The sequence below is a fragment of the Lepus europaeus genome, chromosome 1 (assembly GCF_033115175.1).
Source record: "Lepus europaeus isolate LE1 chromosome 1, mLepTim1.pri, whole genome shotgun sequence".
NCBI lineage: Eukaryota > Metazoa > Chordata > Mammalia > Lagomorpha > Leporidae > Lepus > Lepus europaeus.
The window spans coordinates 129,265,298-129,282,812 of NC_084827.1; the positions used below are offsets into that span (position 1 = coordinate 129,265,298).

Genomic DNA, 17,515 nt, shown 5'->3' on the forward strand with positions numbered 1-17,515 from the left:
TGCCAGGATTTAAACACACCCAGCAACTGGGATAGGAACTGTTGGCTGATGTGTCTTCAGCCCAGTCAGTATACTGGTGTGTATTTCTACAGAGAATAAATGATACGTTCCAGTTGACCCTAGTGCAAATTTTTCTTTCTGTCAGAAGAATTAACTTGAGAGATAATGTTTCAGGGATAATTGTTTTTCCTCCCATTTCACATCTCTCTCCATCTTGTTCAATTTCTTCTCCCATTTCTACAGGTTAATATATGCTTCACTTTCTCTTGGACATGAAATAGTAGATTATTCTGGGTAATTTTGTCTTTCTCATTATTAAAGATAAATGCTCTATGTTTTTAAGCATCTCCAAAGAAGAAAAAGAAAAATTCTGATGATATAAAGTTACTGTTTCCTGCTGATGACCAGAAAATATATAAAGAAGTATATGGTAATTTAATGTTATCTTAAGAAATATTAAACATTAAATAGTAATTTGGAGAGAGCCTGAATTTGGTGGTGACTGCTTCTAAAATGCAGATAAATACTCTTAACTCTCTCATCAAATGACCATTTTAGAGTGATGCTTATCAACAAGTAAACAGCCTTTGTTACTTTCAGATTTGTTTTTTAGATAACAAATTCAGTGTTTTGAATCTGACTTCATACTATCAGTTTAGAAAAATTAAGCACTTATTACTATTAAATACATAATTCAGAATTCCTAAAATTTATAAAATAACTTTTTAAAAATCAAATGACTTTAAAAAATGATGAAATGGGTGAGAAATTAAGTACATCAACTCCAAAGCCACTGAGAATCCCACTGAAATGTCACTTTTCTTATTTCTCATCTTTTACTGTGTTGCCTATTAGAGCTCACTAGATCAGAACAAGAGCCAACATAGCAATATGCAAATCCTCCAATCATACACCATCAAATGTGTGAGACCATTCAAAATGGAACGTGACTGCCTTTGATCTCTTAAATTATAAAGGGGAAATTAACATATAAATCTTAAATCTCTTTGCCCTTATTGGTAACAATACAAAGATAATAAATGTGAGTACACAATTTGTCTCATGAAAGACTCAGAAATTTGTGAGGAGTCAAGGGTGCCTTAGCTTAGGCTGTCTTCCACCTTCATGATCACTGAGGTTGAGTAAATTCAGCTCTAAGCTTTTGTGGGTTTCATGTTTAAAGTCCAATTTTCTAAGTTGTGAAAGAGTTATTATAACATGCACAATAATGATAACATTACTCCCACAACTAGTAAATACAGACAAATTCTCCATTGCTAACATAATCTCAAACAAAGTGATACTCTAAAATTCTAGTATTTAATTTGATCCAAACTAGTGCAACTACTGTCAAATAATGTCAGTGCTATGAAAGGATGGTAGATAGAAAATACTGATTTTTTCAACTTTTATTTAATAAATATAAATTTTCAAAGTACAACTTTTGAATTATAGTGGCTTTTACCCCCATAACCTCACTTCCACTTGCAACCATCCATCTCCTACTCCCTCTCCCATCCCATTCTTCATCAAGATTCATTTTCAATTATCTTTATATACAGAAGATCAACTTAGTATATACTAAGTAAAGATTTCAACAGACTGCACCTACAAAGACACACAAAGTATAGAGTACTATTTGGGTAGTAGTTTTACCGTTAATTTACATAGTACAACAGGTTAAGGACAGAGGTCCTACACGGGGAACAGGTGCACAGTGACTCCCATTATTGATTTAACGATTGACACTCTTATGTATGATGTCAGTAATCACCGAGGCTCTTGTCATATGGCATATGTACTCTATAGAATACTATACAGCAATAAAAAATGAAATCCCATCATTTGCAACAAAATGGAGGAATCTGGAAAATATCATGTTGAGTGTAATAAGCCAGTCCCAAAGGGACAAATATCATATGTTCTCCCTGATTGTTGACAACTAACTGAGCACCTAAAAGGAAACCTGTAGAAGTGAAATGGACACTATGAGAAACAATATCTTGATTAGCCCTTGTCCTGACTGTCAAGGAAAAACTTACTATTTTATTCATGTTAGTATTCTTTTGTTTTACTTAATACCATTGGTTGAACTCTTTAATTAACACACAATTATTCTTAGTCATTTACATTTAACTGAAAAGTGATTCCTGTTAAATATAAGAGTGGGAATAAGAGAAGGAAGAGATGTACAGTTCGGCACATGCTCACTCAGACTTACCCCTAATTGTAGAGCTGGAAACCTGTCAGGGGATTGCAAGTAAATCCCATCAAGGTGTCATGTACCAATGCCATCTTACTTGTTAAAGTGATCAGTTTAAGTTCATAATAGATCAAAAAGATAGGTTTAAGTGTCAAAGGGATTACATAAATAAGACTAGTGTCTGCAAATAATAATTGATAGAATTAAAAAGGGGAGAATGATCCTACATGGGAAGCAGGATACACAGCAGACTCATAGAATGGCAAATGCCCTAAATATCACTCTGGCCTCAGAATCAGCCCTTATGGCATTCGGATCTGGCTAAAAAGCCCATGAGAGTATTTCAGGCATGGAAAGCCAAGACACTGTGGCAAACAAAAAACAAATGACCTGAATGAAAGATCTCTGTGAGATCCCAGTGGAAAGAACAGGCCATCAAAGAAGGCAGTATCTTTCTCTGAAGGGAGGAGAGAACTTCTACTTTGAATATGGCCTTGTCTAAATAAGATCGGAGTTGGCAAACTCAAGAGGCTTCCATAGCCTTCGCAGCTCATGAGAAGAGCCTCAGGAAAATACTGATTTTTAACCTCAGTGATTAACAAGTCTTTCTGTGATAGATAGCTGTAGTTCATAACCATGAATTAAGTAAATTCAGTAAAGTACAATCGAGAGAAATATCCCAGTAAAAGATAAGTTGTAAGCCTGTTTTGATTCATATCTGCTGGTTATCTGTCTCTTCTATTCTCCACTCTCAGAGAGTGGTGTGTGAGTCACTCAGGTCTTTTCTGTAAATTTCAAAAATGTGCAATACCTACATTGCAAGGTATTGTGTATGACTAGTAATGACCTTCTTTCCAATTTACCATAATTAAACTTCCTTAGTTATCATTTCATCACTGATCCATGAGTTGCAGCACTGTACTGTATCACACCCTTTGCACATTTTTCTGGCTGCCATGTCATACAGACTTTTGCAACTGGTGCCTCTCCAGGCAGAATACAGATCCCCAAATTTTCCACATCTTCTCTTCTGATAGTATTTATATATTTTCATACACTCCCCCACCACAGAAAGATTCTAAGGCATTTGTTTTAATTTTTAAATTACTTGAAAATATTATTTTTTTACAATTGCATTAATTTTAGCACTTAGATATATTTTCATAATCACTAAATAATGACATGTGGAAAAAGAAAAACATGGAACAGTTTCAACATTTCAAAAATTACCCTCATACTACCCTTTTTAGTCACACCCTCCTACCCATTGCTAATATCACTATTTCCCAAGTATAGCTCTTTTTATTTGGGGGAATGTCGTGTAAATGGATTCATGCAGTATTTAACAACTTTTCTAAGATGGCTTGTTTAACACAACTCAGCATAATGCCTTTAAAATTCACCCAAGTTATTGTACATATCATAGATTGTTATTTTTATTTTTGAGTACTATTACTATTATAATTATGTACAACAGTTTATCTCCTTAGAAATTGAGAGATATTTGGAGTTCTTTCATGTTTTTGTGATTATCAGTAGAATGACCACAAGCATTATATGGAGCTTTCTGTATAAATGAGAGATCCATATGGTAAGTGAGTGCTTAAGTTGATGAAGAATTGGCCCAACTATTTTCCAGATTTTCTATAATATTTCACAATTCTATCAGTAATACATGAGAGATCCACTTGCTATGTATCTGTATGTTTGTTCTCATTAGTATGTTTTTATTTTAGCCATGCTACCCTCTTCCATACTCTCTCCAGCTTCTTCTAATCATCATTCTAATCTCAACTTTAATGAAATCAGCCTTGTTAGATTCCACATATGAGTAAGGCCATGTGGTACCTCTATTTCTACACCTGGCTCAATTCACTTGACATAATAACCTCCAGTTCCTTCCATGATGTCACAAGTTTGTTCAGCATTTCTATGATGTAAAGATATTTAATTTTATCAAATACCTTTTCTGCATATACTGTGATAACAGTGCTTCTTTTTCCTCATTCTGATGATATGCTGGATCATGATTATTGACTTTAGTATGCTGAACCATCCTTGCATTCCTGGGATGAATGCCATCTGACCCTGGTGAATAATCTTTTTAATATACTGTTGGATTCGATTTGCTAGTGTCTGGTAATGATATTTGCACCTATATTCATAAAAAATATTAGCCTGTAGCTTTCTTTTCTGGGTGAGTCCTTGTTTGGACTAGGGTAGTCTTGGCTTTTATCCCAAGTATGGAAAATTTCTCTCCTCTACTGTATTTTGGAATAATTCCAGAAGATTTAGTGTCAGTTCTTTTTAAATGTTTGGTAGAATTCAGAAGTGAAGCGATATGGTCCTGGGCTTTTCTTTCATGGGAGACTTCTTATTACTGAACTCAATTTTGTTATTTATTATTGGTTTTTTCAGAAATTGTTTCTTCATGGTTCAATATTGATAAAGTGTATGTGTCAAGGAATTTTTCCATTTCTTTTAGGTTACCATTTTTTATATCATTGTTCATAATAGTTTCTCATAATCCTTTGTATTCCTGTAGCATCAGTTATAAGGTGTCCCCTTTTACCTGGAATATTTTATTCATTTGTATTCTCTATTTTTTTTAGTCTAGCTAAAGCTATGTCAATAGTGTTTATCTTTTTATTTTTTAAATTTTTTTTATTTATTTTATTCAAACATCAGAATTACAGAGAGAGAGGGAGGGAGGGAGAGACAAAGATCTTCCATCCATTGGTTTATTCTCCAAATGGCCACAAAGCCCAGGGCTTGCCCAATCCAAAGCCAGGAGCCAGGAGCCAGGAGCCAGGAGCTTCTTCCAGGTCTCCCATATGGGGAGCAGGGACCCAAGCACTTGTGCCATCTCCCACTGCTTTTCAAGGCCGTTAGCCAGGAGCTGGATTAGAAGTGAAGCAGCCAGGATTAGATCCAGTGATCATATGGGATGCCAGCACCACAGGCAGAGCCTTAATGGACTATGCCATAGTGCTGGCCCCTGTTTATCTTTTTAAAGAATTAGCATTTCATTTCATTGGTCTTTTTTATTGTTTTTCAGTCTTTATTTTATCTATTTCTTCTCGGTCTGCATTATTTCTTTCTTTCTATTTGAGTTTTTCGTTTAATTTTGTTTTTCTCATTTCTTGGGGTTCACAGACAACTTGTTTATTTGAAATATTATTTATTTATTTATTTATTTGACAGAGTTATAGACAGTGAGAGAGAGAAAGACAGAAAGGTCTTCCTTCCATGGGTTCACTCCCCAAATGGCCGCTATGGCTGGCACTGTGCTGATCCAAAGCCAGGAGCCAGGTGCTTCTTCCTGGTCTCCCATGCGGGTGCAGGGGCCCAAGCATTTGGGCCATCCTCCACTGCCCTCCTGGGCCACAGCAGAGAGCTGGACAGGAAGAGGAGCAACCAGGACTAGAACACAGCACCCATATGGGATGCTGGTGCTGCAGGCGGAGGATTAACCAAGTGAGCCACAGTGCCAGCCCCAAAATCTTTTTCTTTATTGTATGTATTGATTGCTACTAACTTCCCTTTAATTTTACTTTTGCTGTATCCTGTATATTTAAGTATGGTGTGTTTCTGTTTTCATTTCTTTCCATTTTTTTTAATGTTCTTCTTTATTGCTTTCTCAATCAATAGGTTGTTCAAGAGTAGGTTGTTTATTTCCATTTATTTTTGAGTTTCCAAAAATTTTCTTGCTATTTATTTCTAATTATATTGCATTGTGGTCAGAAAAGATACTTGATATCATTTCAGTTGTTAAACAGTTGTTAAGACTTGATTTGTGGCCTACCATATGATCTGTCCTGGAGAAGTTTCCAAGTGCTGTTGAGAAAAATGTGTATTCTGTAGCTATTGGCTGGAATGTTCCATAGATGGACTAGGATAAGTTTTAATTTTCCCATTGCTTTATTTCTTGAGGATGATATAACCATGGCTAAAATTGGGGTATCAAAATCACTTTCTGCTATTGTATATGTGTCTTCTACCTTCTGATATTTTCTTCTTATTTATTAATGTCTCTTTTAGTTTAATGATCTTTCTTTAGCATTTCTTGGGAGATATGTCTGGTGGTGATAAATTATTTCAGCTTTTGTCTGGGAATGTCTGTATCTCTACTTTATATCTAAAGAATAGTTTTACTGGGTATAATATTCTATGTTAGCAGTTTGATTTTTTTCTTTTCTCCTGTGCTTCATAGCTTCATAGTCTTACCTCACTGTCTCCTGGCTTGTAAGATTCTGAAAGTGTATCAGTTAGGTGAATTGGGACACCCTTATATGTTATTTGTTTCCTCTTTCAGTTTTGAGAAGCCTGTCTTTTACCCTAAAGACTTGATTATAATATGCTCCAGTAGAGTTGAATCTAACTAGGACCTCTGGAATTTCTGAGCATGGATATTGTATCTTTAGGTTTTGGAAGTTTGTTTGTTTTAATCTCTGAATAAGCTATGCTGCCCCTTTGGCATTCTCAGGTGTCTCCTGAACTCCCAACACTCAGGTTTTTGTGCTTTTCATGCTGTCCCAAAGTTCCAGTAAGCTTTCTCACTTGATCATTGTTATTTTTTATCCTTCAGCTATATACATTTAAATAGCCTATCTTCAAGTTCACTAATTCTTGCTTCTATGTGATCTATTCTGCTACTGATGCCCTTTACCATTTTTAATTTGGGTTAGTATAATTGTCACAGGTTTTTTGTTTTTTTTTTTTTTTACTAACAAATCTTTCTTTTAAGTCTCTCTGTTAGAGTAGTGAATTATTTCTGTATTTTATTGACACTCATAGAGTTTTCTTCAAACATCTATTTTGCATTCTGTATGTATGAGTTTACAGATTGCTTGGTTGCCTTATTTTGTTCCTTAAATGAGTTCATGGTTGCTTGAAAGTACTTAATTCTTACTGGCAAATAATATCGTCTATGCATTTCAGGATTAGATATATTCCACAATTCACAATCTGACTTTGTTTGTACCTGAGCTTACAGGAATTCTAAGTAGTGTGATTATTTATTCTGAGCCTGTAGAGAATTCTGCTTCTTCAGCACTGGATCACACACTAGAGCAGGTCTTCTGTAAATCTGCTATAAATGTAATTTTAGCACAAGAAAGTATTGGAATTTCAGAACAAGAAAGTGTCCCAAGGCCGGCGCTGTGGCACAACGGGTTAACGCCCTGTCCTGAAGCGGCAGCATCCCATATGGGCGCCAGTTAGAGACCCAGCTAGTCCACTTCTGATCCAGCTGACTGCTATGGCCTGGAAAAGCAGTAGAAGATGGCCCAAGGCCTTGGGCCCCTGCACCGATGTGGGAGACCCGGAAGAAGCTCCTGGCTCCTGGTTTCCGGTTGGCGCAGCTCCGGCCGTTGTGGCCAACTGGGGAGTGAACCATCTGATGGAAGACTTCTCTCTCTCTCTCTCTCTCTCTCTGCCTCTCCTCTCTCTGTGTAACTCTTTCAAATAAATAAATAAATCTTAAAAAAAAAAAAAAGAAAAAGAAAGAAATGAAAGTGTCCCAAGCTCATGTGTGTTTTCAATCAGCAGTTTTGTTTTTTTTTTTTAATAAGAAAATTGGGCAGTTGTGTGTCACTGCCGCTGCCCCCCTCCCCCACCTTTTAAAAAAAGATTTATTTCCTATTTGAAAGTCAGAGCCACACAGAAGGAGAGGCAGAGAGAGAGAGAGGGAGAGGGAGAAGGAGAGGGAGGTCTTCCATCTACTGGTTCACTCCCCAGTAGACCACAATTGTGGGAGCTGCACCAATCAGGAGCCAGGAGCTTCTTCCAGGTCTCCCATATGGGTGCAGGGGCCCATGGACTTGGGCCATTTTCCAATGGTTTCCCAGGCTATAGCAGAGAGCTGGTTCAGAAGTGGAGTAAGGCCGGCGCCATTTATCACTGTGGCGCCAGCATCCCATATGGGCGCCCTAATCTAGTCCCAGTTGCTTCTCTTCTAGTCCAGCTCTCTGCTGAGGCCCAGGAGGGCAGTGGAGGATGGCCCAAGTGCTTGAGCTCCTACACCCACATGGGAGACCAGGAAGAAGCACCTGGCTTCTGGTTTCAGATCGGCGCAGCACTGGCTGTAGCGGCTATTTGGGGAGTGAACCCATGGAAGGAAGACCTTTCTGTCTTTCTCTCTCTCACTGTCTATAACTCTACCTGTCAAATAATAAATAAATAAATAAATAAATAAATAAATAAATAAAAGAAGTGGAGCAGCTTGGATTCAAACTGGCACCCATATGGGATGCCAGCACTGCAGGCGGTGGCTTTACCCAATACGCCACAGCACCAGCCCCAACAGTTGGTGTTGGATCTCAGTATGGCAAGACTGGAACTGAACTCCAAAGCAAAATCTTAGGCTAACTTTCCTGCCCTACTCCCAACGGGTTAGATTCTTGCTTCACTGTCTGGCTAAGGTTGGCAAAGAATTAGAGGAGGCAGTCCCTTTCCTGCCTAGGTCCAGAAACTCAGTCTATCGGTACTGGCTTGGAGACAGGGACCCTGGGGCTTATCCAGCAAGATGTGCCACATATTATATTTCAAGTCTAAGGTCTAGACTTAATCCCCTTGGCTCACCCCAAGTGAGAAGTCTTTCTGTCCATGCAGTGCTATTTGGGGCTGGGGGCAATGAGTTGCAGGCAACTTTTTCCTTCCTACTTTCTCTAATATATCTTTACTTATTATACTAAAATGACATCGTATGATCTCTCACTTATGTTTCATAGCTCTTGTGAAGGTGTCTGATGTCTCTGGGTTGAGATGATACAAAAGCCAATTTCTTCATTGTACCTTTTAGTAATTAGCTGTAGACTGTTGTGCTGGTTTGTGTCCTCTCTTTCTTTATCAACCAGGCTTATCACTTTTAATATTTTAAAGGGCCTCGCTGTTTGATTCACTATTTTCTCTCATTTTTTTCTTAAATTTCACTGATCTTTTATTATTTTTAAAAAATGTATTTGTGTCTTATTTTAAAATATTTCAAATAATACAGAAAAATAGTAACACGAGTTCAAGGAACACACCAATTTAACCGTTTTTTAATATTTTCCATATACCTTGCATATTAAATATTATATACATGCACATACATACTATTTTTAAAAATAAGCGTGGATATGTTATATAACATAATGTGAATTTCAAGAAAAGGATCATAAAATGAGGATAGAAGGGCATATTGAAGCTGTATAATTCAGTGAAGAAAACATTTGTAAATATCTATATATGAAACGATATAGCATCCAAACATTTTTCTGTTATAATATATAAACCATCAAATATCAGAGAAAAATATATGATGTCCTTTTGTTTCATATAATTATCAATTCCATTCTCTTGTTGCACATATCAATATTGCATCCTTTTAATGACAGAGTAATATTCCATTATGTATGTGTATGATATTTTCTTTCTTCATTTATCCATGGATGGATATTTAGGTTGATTACATATCTTTGCTCTTGTAAATAGCCTGTAATAAACTTGGGGCTTGAGGCCGGTGCTGTGGTGTAGTGGATGAGGCCACTGCCTGCATGCCAGCGTCCCATATGGGTGCCAGTTCGAGACCTGGCTGCTGCACTTTCAATCCAGCTCTCTGCTATGGCCTGGGAAGGCACTAAAAGATGGCAGAAGTGCTTGGGACCCTGCACCCACATTGGAAATCTGGAAGAAGCTCCTGGCTCCTGGCTTTGGATTGGCCCAGTTCCTGCCATTGCAGCCATTTGAAGAGTAAATCAGTGGATGGAAGACCTCTCTCTCTGCCTCTGCCTCTGCCTCTACTTCTCTGTAACTCTGCCTTTCAAATAAATAAATCAATCTCAAAAAAAAAAAAAAACCTTGGGGCTACACCTCTTCTTCAAATGCTAATTTCATTTCCTTGGAATATATTCCCAGAAGTGGAATAGTGGAATATTGTAGATCTATTTTTCATGTTATGAAGAATCTCCATATTGTTTTTCCATAATGGATATAATGATTTTCATTCTCACCAGTAGTGTATTAGGGTTCCCTTTACATTTATCTTTTGATAAATACTTTTTGATAATATTCATTCTAATTGAAATAAGATGATACCTCATTATGGGCTTATTTGCATTTCTCTGATGACAAGTGATACTGAACACATTTTTTTCATGTGTTTGTTTATCTCTTCTTTTTTTGAGAAATGTCTATTCAAATTCTTTGCCTATTTCATAACTGGGTTGTATTGTTGTTGAATTTGTTCAGCTGTTTATATATAGTCTGGATATTAATCCTTCATCTGATGCATAGTTTGTAAATATTTTCTTAGATTTTGCCAGTTGTCTCTTCACTGCTAATTGTTTCCTTTGCAGTATAGAAGCTTCTTAGTTTGAGAAAAAATTATATTTGTCTGGTTTTGCTTTTATTGCCTTTGCCTTTTTAATGTAATGTAAATTTAAAATGTAGCCAGGTGGCCACATGACCCAGCTACCTGAGCCAGGCTCCACCCCCATCCTAATGGGATTCCCTGCTCCTGCTTCCCTGCCCACCCTCAGGCAAAGTTTTAAAAGGGTCTGTTCCTGAACACATGCTCTCTTGGCTCTTCTCTCTGGGTTCCTCTCTCTTGGCCCCTCTCTTCTGCGCCCTCTCTGTTCTTCTTTGTAGCCTCATCCTCTGGTCTCTTGGCTCTCTTTCTCGGCTCCTCTTTGCTCTCTTCTCTCTCCTCTGTCTCTCTCTTTTATAGTCTCCTTCTCTTTTCCCTTCACCACCCCTTCACTCCAGTCTGTTGGGTGTTCCCAAATAAACCCTTTCCCTTAAAAAAAATGTTATCTCAACTAAAAAATATAAGGAAGATGGAAAGGAGAAAGAGAAGGAAGGGAAAGAGGAAGGGAATATCATTAGATTCTTTGAATTATATCTACAGATCACATTGAATCTGTTAAAAACTAATTAAAAATTAAAAATAAAATAAAAAAACATTGCCTATGCCAATGTATTCAAGTTTTCCCCATGTTTTCCTCTAGTAGTTTCACAGTTTCGTGTCTTACATTTAGAGCTCTAATCCTTTTTGAGATAATTTTTGTATAGGTTATGAGGTAAAAGTCTTATTTCAATCTTCCACATGTTGAAATCAGTTTTTTCAATGCCATTTATTGAAGTGACTGCCCTTTTTCCAGTAATGTTTTGAACAATTTTGTGAGAAATAAGTTGGTTGTGGATGCATGGATTTTTTTCTGAGGTTTCTAGACTGTTTTATTCGTCCATGTATCTATGTTTATAAACTGTTTTGATTACAGTAACCTTGTAGTATGTCTTGAAATCTGGTATTGTGATACCTCAGGCTTTGTTTTCATTGATCAAGATTGTTATGGCTATTTGGGATCTTTTGTGTTTCTGTATGAATTTTTTTCCATTTCCATGAGGAATATCATTAATATTCATTTCGCAATTGCATTGAATCTGTAAATTGCTTCAGGTAATATGGACATTTGTTATTAATTCTTCCAATGAACAAAAGCTTCTCCCTTTTTCTTTTTTGTGTCTTCTTCAATGTCTTTCATTAGTATTTTGTAGTTTTCATTATAGAGGTTTTTTACATCCTTGATTAAATTTACACCAAATTATTTAAGTTATTTTAGCCATTGTGGATTAGATTGCTTATATATATTCTTTCTCAGCAAGACCATTGCTGGTTATTGTTTCCTTTATTCTGCTTATTAACTGTTGGCAAGAATGTAAAGTAAATGAAACTCTAGTACACTGCTGATTGGTATATAACATGATATCTAAACTTGGAAACAGTTGGGCAGTTCTTAAATGTCAAACATTTACTACCAGTAAAATGCAGAACTTTGTCCACAGAGGATTTTCATGAAAGTTATTGGAAGTTTATTATGAAAGTTCAGTATTGAAAAGTACCAAATATCCATCAACAGAGGAGCAGATAAGAAATTGTGAAATATTCATGTAATAAAACTAAAGTTTTAACATGTCAAAATATTCTGCTAAGGGTGGGGGGCAATGAATATGTACTACTTGATTCTATTTAAATAAAATTCTATCAAATACAAACTAACCTCAATTGGGAACAACAGTTCAATGTTTGTGGGGGATGGGAATAAAATGATTAATGGATTGGAAAGTTGCATGAGAAATTTTCAGAAGACATTGTGTTTTTAATCTTGGTTGATGTGATGGTTTCATACTTGTATATATGTTTCAAAATTAATTAAATGCTAAATTTAAGGGAGTTCAGGTACTATATTTCAATTTTATTTCAATACAATTGTTTTAAAAATCATAGTTTCTCTTTCATTTACCTTTAGGACAAGCAAATGCTGCTTACCATTCTCAAAGTAGTTCTAAGACTGTTGTAAAAAAATCAACTTCAGTTGTTGTTCCACCAGATGTACAGGATAATGATACAGAAAAAAAGGTATAAAGTTATATTTCACAGGTTTACAGACTTTATTAATGTATATATTTCATTTTTACTTCTGTGTACTATCTCTTTCACTAGCATGGTGTTATGTAATTAGGGAAAGTGTCTTCTGTTCATGAGATCTGCTCCCTTTCCCTGTCAGAGGAAGTGTTCAGCTACCTTTATGCTAAGCGCATTAAGTAGTTTACTAGAAATGAATTTAACAAATATTTAGCAATTATGATTATAACAATAGTGTGTATTTATTGACCACATACTGTTGTCCAAGTGCTAAGCCTACAAAAAACTTGGTCATATTGAATATAAATATGAATACATAATTGGTCCCCTTGAAGATTCATTGTCTTGTGGGGCAGCAGACACAGAAAAATGTTGTTACATTAAAATGAATTTGAAATAGTAAATTTTATTTTGTTACTAAACAGTGTTTTCAATGAACACTATGTTGGATTAGATTGGGTAGGAAAGTGTTAGGTTGGATTTCTCTGAGAGATAAATGAATGACTCAACTTTTTAGAACCAGCCATTGAGTGGATTGTAGTGCCTTTATGTAAAATATAGAGTACTAGAAGAGGAGTCAGTTTGTACATTTCTGACTACTGAGCTCAGTTTTGAGCTAGTTAAGAAAAGATTCTGTGGAATGTTTCCTAGACTGGTAATATGTATTGTTTCCTGACAACTGTTGTCAGTGTATTTGTGGATGAAAGAGAGAGAGAGAATGTGTGTGTGTGTGTGTGTGTGTTTGGTGGGGAGAGCATCTGTATTCATTTGGTTTATTGACAGAATAAAAATATTTTTTGAAAATACATTTACTAATTACTTTTTTCTCTTTAATGTTGTATCATATAGCTAACTAAAAAATCAAGTATTTTTGATGCTAGAGGTAAGAAAATGGAAAACATCTATTATTGTTCCATTGTTAAATACACCATTAGATTTTTATCAAATAGTTTTTAAGTTTTCTTAAGTGATTTTAAAATTATACTTAAATAGGGGATTATATTAAATTAGAGATTATAATAGCATGATTGCATATATAATCACACACACATATATATATAGTACATATAATGAGCAATCTGCATGATTGATCATTGTATCTTTCTTTTTGAATTTTCAAAGTATGGAAAAATTAGGGTCCCTTGCAGACGTTTGTACTGATAAGTAGAGTAAACTGTTGGCAAACTATGATTCATGAGATTGCAATACAGAAACCTGTACCTGGGAATGTTCCCATACTTAGTTGCCATCAATTCCTCACAAATGGTACATCCAATTTTACAATTCCCTCTAAATAAAATATGATCAATATTTGTTAGATTTCTTTAATTCAATAAAAATTCTCCCATAAATACACTGCATATATACACAGAATAATAGTAGATAGTTCTATCCATTGACTAATGACAACTTCAAAGTCAATACAAAACTGAATTTGTCATCTTATTCTAACTCAGGCACCAAACCTGAGTTATCTCTGACTCTTCCTTTTTCATGCATTTTACATTGAAAAATTGCTACTTCTAGCTAATAATATATTTTATCATCTTTTTACCAGGCCCACATCTATTGCTCTTGTTTATTTCATTTTTGTAATAATGATAGTAACTTTTGAATTTTTTTAATTTTAAATTTCTTCTTTTAATCCTCTCTATATTTTTTCTTTGAAAAAACTCTTCCTAAAGCAATTTTATTTCCCTATTCAAGTGATGGATTTTGTCTCATTGCATATTGAATAAAATGTAAACAGCTAATTCTGATAGTAGGCTGTGGTTAGTGGCAGAAGATTAAAGTGGCATAATGACAAATATATTACAATGAGAGGTTAAGGAATTTGGACTCTCCCTTGAAGGCCATGGTGAACCACTGAAATTTTGTAGGAAGTGGGCATGAATAGAGTTATTTTTATAAGAGATACTTCTGTAACTCAAATAAGCTCTGATTATGATAATCTCGGTAATTATAGTAGCTTCTCAGAGTGAATGTTGTATCAATGCTATTAATACTATCCTTGATGCGAGGATATGATTTTCTCACATTTAAAGACATCTCTTCTCTTCCTAGGAGCTATAAACATGTCTACTCAAGAATCAGTCATTACAGCTCAAACATCACCCACAAAAAATTTTCCTAGATCTTCACAGTCCCTTTTGGATCCTCAAAAAGGAGAGGTATATAATATTTTTCTTACTTCAAATGCAAACACAATTAATGAGTTATGATCTTAAGGTCATCATTGATCTTAAGGTCAAAAAATGTCTTTTTTAACTAATAATAGAGAAAAGCTTTATTCCCTGAAATTAATAATACCAATAATAACAGTTGAATATCCTTAGGATAGTCTACCTAAATGTAAGTCACAAGATGATAGTTTATAATATTTACCTATTTGGTCTAAGGGAAGTATGAAATGGGACTTTGATTTTTCTTCTTTTTTATTAAAGATTTATTTATTTTAAAGAATTGCAAACAGAGAGGGAGAGCTAGAGAGAGAAAGAGAGATCTTCCATCTGTTGGTTTTCTCCCCAAATGGCTGCAATGGCCAGGGCTGGGCCAGCAGAAACCAGGAGCCAAGAGTTTACATCCAGGTCTCCCACATGAATGGCATGGGCCCAAGTATTTGGGCATCCTCCACCACTTTTCCAGTGGAATTAGCAAGGAACTGTATCAGAAATGGAATAGATGGGACACAAACTAGTGCCCATATGGAATGCAGGCATTGGCAGCAGTGGCTTAGCCCACTATGCCACAACGCTGATCCTTGATTTTTATTCTACTAAGTAATTCCATACTTTTTGACCCAAGAATCAAGATACAGCCTCTGAACACAAATATATGTTCTCTGCTGATTTTTCATTTTGTTGTAGGAATCAAATCCATGTCTTTGGATCCATTGTTAGCATAATTGATTCACTATGCTAATAAGACAATGTGGTTTGAAGAAGATTTAAATAAACTGGAAATTTACTAAATTATTTGCAGATAAATTTTTCAGATTAGGGTAGAAAATGTCATCTTTCCATGTCTATAAGGCTTAATAATTGACAGAGTAATTGACAGAGTATAAAGATTGCATAACTCCTAAAATATAGTAATTTTATAATTTTTGTACATGGTGGAAGGTAAGGATCTAATTTCATTCTTCTACATATAAATGTCCAGTTTTGTCAGTGCCATTTGTTGAAGAGACTAACCTTACTCACCTGTATATTCTGAGCACTTTCGTCAAAATTCAGTTGGCTGTATGAGTATTAATTTCTGAGCTCTCTATTCTATTCCATTGATCCATGTGTAGGTATTTATGCTAGAACATGCTGTTTTAATTATGATAAATTTGTAGCATGTTTATTTTTTTTGACAGGCAGAGTTGGACAGTGAGAGAGAGAGAGAGAGAGAAAGGTCTTTCTTCCATTGGTTCACCCCCCAAATGGCCTCTACGGCCGGCGCGCTGCGCCAATCCGAAGCCAGAAGCAAGGTGCTTCTTCCTGGTCTCCCATGTGGGTGCAGGGGCCCAAGAACTTGGGCCATCCTGCACTGCCCACTCGGGCCACAGCAGAGAGCTGGACTGGAAGAGAAGCAACCGGGACAGAACTGGCGCCCCAACCGGGACTAGAACCTGGAGTGCCGGCACCGCAGGTGAAGGATTAGCCTAGTGAGCCGTGGCACCAGCCTGTAGTGTGCTTTTAATTCAGGTACTGTGATGCTTCCAATTTTGTTCAGATTGGCTTCAGCTACTCTGGATCTTTTGTGATTCCATATGAATTTTAGAATGTTTTTCTAATTCTATAAAGAATATCATTAACATTTTGGTAGGCATTGCATTGAATCTAAATTGCTTTAGGTAGTATAGACGAATTATATTCATTCTTCCAACCCTTGAGGAAGGACTATGCTCCATTTTTTGTGACCTTTTGATTTATATCACCAAGGTTTTATAATTTTCATTGTAGACATCTTTTACTTCTTTGGCTAGATTATTCCTAAATATTTGATTTTTAGTGGATATTGCCAATGAGTTTGTTGAATTTCTCATTCAGCATGTTCATCATTAGCATATAAGAGAACTACTTTTGTTTCTATGTTTATTTGGTAGCCTGAAACCTTACTAAATTTATTATTAGTTCTTATAGCATTTTGGTGGACTATTTGGGTTTTTACATGTATGACATCCTGACACCTGAAAACATGGAAAATTTTACTTCTTCTTCTCCACTGTTTTTACCCTTTCTTTCTTTCTCTTCCCTAATGTTTTTGCTGACACTTCCAATACTATACAGAATGAGAGTAGTGAAAGTGGGGCATGCTTATCTTATTGTAGATCTGAGAGGAGATGCTTTCAGTTTTTCCCCATTCAGTAAGATATTGGCTGTTAGTTTGTGATATATATCCTGCATAATTTTTAGATATGGTCCTTCTGTAGTTTGTGGGGAGTTCTTATTATAAAGAGATGTTAATTATTATCAAATGCTTTCTCCACACCTATTGACTTGATTCTGATTTTTGTTCTTCATTCTGTTGATATGATTAGTGGAATTTGTTGATTTGTGATTTGTGATTTGCATCTCTGGGATGAATTACTTTGATTATGATGTATGATCTTTTTGACCTGGGTTTAGTTTGCCAGTATTTTTTTTTTGAGAATTTCTCTATGTTACTCAAAATCATATACCTATGGCTTTCTTTTTGTGCTGTGTCTGTTTAGGTTTGGTATCGGAGCAATATTGACCATATAAAAAGAGCTGGGCAGAGTTCCGTCCTGTTTAATCTTTTGGAATAGTTTGAAAAGTATTGGAGTTATTTCCTCTTTAAATGTTTTGACAGATTCAGTAGTAAAGCTATCAACTCTTGAAATTTTCCTTGATGAGAACTTTTGATAGTGTTTCAATCTTATTGCTTGCTCTTGG

The 17,515-nt window shown here is 35.6% G+C and overlaps 1 protein-coding gene across 1 annotated transcript in view; it reads left to right on the forward strand.

Annotated features, from left to right (window-relative positions):
* FSIP2 (fibrous sheath interacting protein 2) overlaps positions 1-17,515 on the forward strand; it is a 110,079-nt gene that overhangs the window by 21,842 nt on the left and 70,722 nt on the right. The window contains exons 9-12 of the mRNA XM_062196542.1: positions 344-430; positions 12,496-12,605; positions 13,461-13,494; positions 14,676-14,782. Coding sequence (XP_062052526.1) covers positions 344-430; positions 12,496-12,605; positions 13,461-13,494; positions 14,676-14,782 — 338 coding nt within the window. The remainder of the gene's footprint in view (positions 1-343; positions 431-12,495; positions 12,606-13,460; positions 13,495-14,675; positions 14,783-17,515) is intronic.